The following is a 5,373-nucleotide window of genomic DNA, read 5'->3' as shown; positions in this document are numbered from 1 at the left end:
AGCACATCAACGCCAGTAGCGCCACTGTGGACTCTCGCAGCATCACCCACTTCTCAGCAAGCTCCGAATAGTCGGCGCCGACACGGTGGTGGTCGCAGCGGAGGTCGATACAGGGACAGTTCCTAAAGCAGGTGCAGACGCACCGGTGGCCATTGTCTTCGTCATGGCCGATGATGATGCTTGCGCTGGAGTCATGGTCATAAGCGCCAAGGTCGGAAGCTGTGCGTACTCAATGCTCAATCAGCAACAACCATCCCACCATCGTTGTGAGAGCTTTGCGAGCGAGCTTGGCATCACAGAACCACCAAAATGCGACGAGGGCCTCCATCACGCTCCCGTTACGCACCGTAGTCATGCGAATGTTCTCTACGCCAAACGGGTCGTACGCCTGCTGAAGTACCTCAGTGGTGACCTGGTAGAACCCGAGGCTCACCTGGACAGGAAGAACCAACCCGCTAAAGCTTCCATTGGAATCCACGGCTGCGGAGGCGAGGTTGGCTCTGATACTAATTGTTATGGACCTTGATGGATCAAACACCCAAATCACACATGAACATCCGAACCACCACAAGCAATAGCTAAATGGTCACTGCCAATCCAATCCAGTTCAGAATAGAGGAACAACAGAGAGAGAGAAATTCAGACAGGGAGAAGCAAGTCGACAGGCCAAAGAATAGCAGGGACTAGGAAGAGGAAGAAGAGCAGCAAGGTAGAGCCGGGGAACCAAGGAGGAGAAAAGGCTGGAGCTATAAGAAGGCCAAGTCTGTTCGCCCCTGTTCTCTTGTGCTCTTCCCCTTTTGTACCGAGCGGCCCAGCCTGCTCAGGGTGGTGCCAGCTAGCGCCAGCCTGGCCAGAGACGGTACCTGACACTACCGTGTGCCACTCTCGTTCTCCAGTAGCGACAGCATGCAACACAGAGGAGAAGAAGCGACAGGCAGCACCAACAGTGACTGATTTTCTCTCGAGGTGATTTGCACGAAGGACAGGCAAAGGCAAAGTAGCGCGCCTCGTGCCCTACCCTAGCGACGAGAATGACGGGACTGCAACGCCGCCTCCTATTGTTTCCTCTGTCGATGATACACGATTAAAAGAAGCCAAATCATTTTGGTAGAGACATGGGTTAGGATAATCAGATTTCCTCATCTCCCACGAAACAGACTCTAATTAGGCCTAGGTTACTCTCACCTTTAACCCATTAGGCCCATCTAACACCAAGCTAATTATTTTGTTTTTGGGATATTACATCGTTGTTGCGTTGGAGATGTACAGGAGGTCGAGACACAGGTTGGAGGTGGATGCGCACAAGGTGGGAAGCTGGCTGGGTAGGTTAGGTGTTGCATGTAGTGTGTAGGATAATATTCTGTAGCATGGGTGATGAGCAACACTTGTGGAAGTAGCTTATGCCTCAACAGTATCATTGCAACATGGCACATGTACACCTGTATAGGTTCTTCCTTTGATATCTGATTAAACTAGCATAGTGATTCTTCAAACGGATCAGGTACGCGTCCAACTACAGTATCCGTGTAAGTTGACTAGAATGTCCATCTTGTCAGATTGATACTAACAAACATACTAATTAGACGGCTTATCCTCTAGCTTTAGTACATCTTATGTGGTAAATATCAAATAAACTCAAGTACTGTAAATTAAATTGGGCACAAATGTATTTTACCACAATTAACAATTCAGAAGGGCCTGTTCACCATATATAATCTTGTTTATTTATTTTCATTTCACTGCTGGTACATTTGACTGACAAGTGCAATAGACTTGCATACGATATATGCAGTGTAAACAAAGAGTGAATTGCATAAAACTCTAAGTATTGCCATTTATAACAAAACTATAAGCATTATGTATATGTCTAGTAGCACAAAGAACTCACTTTTTCACTATATAGCCTAAGGCTGAAAATAATTTTAAAAATTAGTTTATCATTTAAAAATATTAGTGAATTTTTTTATATTTTTGGGACCATTGTTGGGAGTTATAAAATTAGTTTTTTTGATAATTTTATTTTAAATTCTACATAGGTTTTTTTAGTGAATCTAATTAAAATAGGTTACACATGGATTATAAAACACATAAAAAATTCTATGATTTTTAGAGAAACATAAGACTATTTTTTAGTGAAATCTAATTAAAATTAGGTTTTATGTGAAATTAGTGCACAATACTTATAGTTTTTTGTTATGAGGTACAATACTTGTAGTTCTATGTTACAAATAGTACAATACTTATAGTTTTGTGTAATTCACTCTTAAATAAATGACGACGAATCTAACAAACACATATCAGAACTTAAGACCTGATCCTTTGAACTTCTCCTCTACAAGGAGGTCTAATTTTTCTCCCATCTCCGTGCTCATGTGGTTTACCCAATCTCCAACCTTCCCTTTCCTAAATAGTGAAGAAAACTCTACAAAGACCTTACCCCCTGCACCCTCAACACCACCTGTCTGATTGACACCATGGCTACTGAGTGCCTCAAAGCTGCAGAACCTCACCACCTCCTCGTCAACTCCACGGCTTTCCTCCTCCTCAGTGAAGGGGACACCCAGGAAGCATGCGAGCTTTCTGACAACCTTCAGTGGATCAAGCACAATCTCTTCGTACTTCAGAAAAAGAACCTCATGAGGTCTCTTCAAGCTTTCGTTCCAATACTGGAGATAGTGATCCCAAAAAGGACCGAAAGGTGAGAATCCCTCACAAAACATGGTGAATGCTTTATCAAGATTTATAGGATCCCCTTTGATCATCCTATTGTCAAAGTACCACCTTGAGATAAAGGCATCCTTGGGCTCCCGGCAAAGGTACACGATCCGGCAGCCGTCGGTGGAAACAGTGGGTGGGAGCAGTGAGAGTGGCAGGTGGGTTGCAAGAAGCCTGGGAGAGGGAAGTGTTTCAGCGTATTCAAGATCTCCTCCCTGGAGTCCTATAAATGGCACAAGCTCTTGCGGGTTCTGCTTGAGCAACGGATGGTCAGCAAAAGTGTAGCGTGAGCGGTTGGTGATGGCGAAGGCAAGGGCCTTCAGCCAGGTGGTGCCACATTTTGGGTGCGTAGCCAGGATAACGTCGTTGCTGCGAGGCTTGAAGTTGTCCTGGACACGCATGAAGCTATTCTGCATGCTTGATCTAATCCAGAAGTTCTTGTAGAGGATGAGCGGGCTGGACCATCCTTCTCTCGTTGGTAGTATTTCTACGAGGTTCTCAGTGTAGCTTTGGGATGATATTGGTACAGATGGGCTGGTTGAACTACTCTTTTCATTGCCAGGATGCATTTTTTCCATGTGTGAGGGGATGTGGTGCACTAGAACTCAGCTGTTGATCAATGCGTTATATAGACTACCACTCGCCTTCCACTTGTATAAAAGGGTATAGCAATCAGGCTGGTGAGATGTCATATTCCACTAAACGTGTGAATAATTGAGTTGACACCTACTACGAGGCACTAAAAAAATACTAGCTATCAACCACCGCCCTTAAAAGTCAGTAGTCAAGGGATGTGAAGCTGCTGACGAAATTTGCGTCATATACAGACTGGCACTCTCCTTCCTCTTCACTTGCATAGATGGGTAGCAATCAGAATGGGTCCTTCCTCTACTAAAAAATAATGACTATGTAGTAGGTGTCAAGTCGCTGTATTCTCATTAAAATGTTTAGGGCCGATAGTAAGTATTATTAGTCTTATTGTAAGCGAGAGGAAATTGGCCTATTGTAGCCTATTGAATTGCTAAACCTCGTTAGAAGAATTGGAGGGCAAGAAACCTCCTAGATATAGAACGCCGTAAAGGCCTCAATTTGCTGATCATCCACACTGCTTGGATGTGGTGGAAGCACCGGAACGGCTGCATGTTCGAGGGGGAGTCCTCGAATGCCCGACAGCTCAAAGTCACCATCTCGGACGAGCAGGGCTCGGTCACAGCTGGAGCTTCAGGCCTGTCAGAACTGCTAGTGTAAGGCTAGCTAGGGTTGTGTGCCCTTTCTTAGAAGGCTAATGAGTTCTAAGTTTCTGGACTTTGTGTTACTTTCTTTCTTTGCCCTTCTATCTCGCTCTGTACTCTGTTCGTTTGTTCTTTTTTTGTTCGGTCTGTATATTATTTTTCTTCTTTATATAATGATGGGCAGCTCTCATATCAGTTTAAAAAATAAGAAGCCTTCTAAACATAAGATAGAAACAGGGATCGAATCGCAACGAATCCTATCTAATCCAATGAGATGGTAGGATTAGAGAAGGACATGTGCTGATGTCCAGGTAGACTAGAGTGTGGGCATGTGGCTGTGGTTGATGATGTCATGTATGAGGTACTTGTGGTCAAAATTGTCGTAGTTAGGTTGTCGTAGTCGAGGAAGTCCTTTTTGTTTAGTTGCGTGTTGGCTGTGGTTGAGGATGTCATGTTTATGTCCTTATTCTAAAACACTCTTTAAACAATCAAATCACTTGTTAGTAGTAGAAAGCCTTGAGATTAGGTAGAGAAGTCACTTGTTCCCTTATTTTAATATAAACCTTAGAACATTCCTAAAGAAAATCTACAACTGACCGTGTGCGCTTGCAGTTAAACATCAGTGTGCGTGAAAGTCAACCAACATTCTGTATCCAACTTATTTGAGGTCCACATAAGTGAAGCTGTACTTGTTCACCTTCGCACCTTTTGCGAGTTTTACCCAAAGTCACATAAACATTAGTCTCTTTTAAAATATAATAGTTGACCTATCATGCTTCCTAAGAACTATAGAAATTAGACCAAACCAAACAGTGGCAGCTCCAGGGATTTCAAGGAGCCTAGGTTGGTGCAGATCGTGCCTGTGCAGGCTAGACTTTGCCCAGAATTTAACCGATCTAAGTTACGAATTTTCTTATAGCCTATATAGAGGTACAAAGGCGAGTTAGGGCGGAGCCCGGGCGGGTGCCCAGGGTCGCCGAACACTGGGTCCGCCACTGAGACTAAATAGTGATAGACCCAGGGATTTCATGGAGCTTGGGTTGGACGCAGGGCGTGCCTGTACAGGTTGAGCTATGTTTAAAATTTGACCGATCCAAATCACGAATTTCCTCATAATCTATATAGAGGTACAGAGACCGGTCAGAACGGAGCCCGAGCGGGTGCCTAGAGTCGTCAGACCCTGGTCTGTCACCGAGACCAAACCCGTTGTTCGACTGAAAAAACAGGAATAGGAGCTCTTGCCGGTCAAGTCCAACTAAAACATCATCCCTACTATTAAACCGCTATAAACCATTGAAAACAGGTCGAACAAGCCAGTTTTGAAGGAAACCAAGTTTTCCAGACCGAACTAGCGATTCGACTGAAAAATCGGAACTGGAGCTCTTGCCGGGGTCCAATTGAAATACCATCCCTACTATTAGACCAC

The 5,373-nt window shown here is 44.4% G+C and overlaps 1 protein-coding gene across 1 annotated transcript; it reads right to left on the bottom strand.

Moving 5' to 3' along the window:
• Positions 1 to 2,028: 2,028 nt before the first annotated feature.
• On the bottom strand, positions 2,029 to 3,331 carry LOC133899933 (cytosolic sulfotransferase 17-like). Its single transcript, XM_062340976.1, has one exon. The coding sequence runs from the start codon at positions 3,291 to 3,293 to the stop codon at positions 2,298 to 2,300; it is 996 nt and encodes a 331-aa protein (XP_062196960.1). The 5' UTR covers positions 3,294 to 3,331; the 3' UTR covers positions 2,029 to 2,297.
• Between the last annotated feature and the right edge of the window lie 2,042 nt (positions 3,332 to 5,373).

The sequence above is a fragment of the Phragmites australis genome, chromosome 19 (assembly GCF_958298935.1).
Source record: "Phragmites australis chromosome 19, lpPhrAust1.1, whole genome shotgun sequence".
NCBI classification, from domain to species: domain Eukaryota; kingdom Viridiplantae; phylum Streptophyta; class Magnoliopsida; order Poales; family Poaceae; genus Phragmites; species Phragmites australis.
The sequence above is the reverse complement of the archived record's forward strand: the minus strand, read 5'-3'. Positions and strand labels throughout refer to the sequence as shown.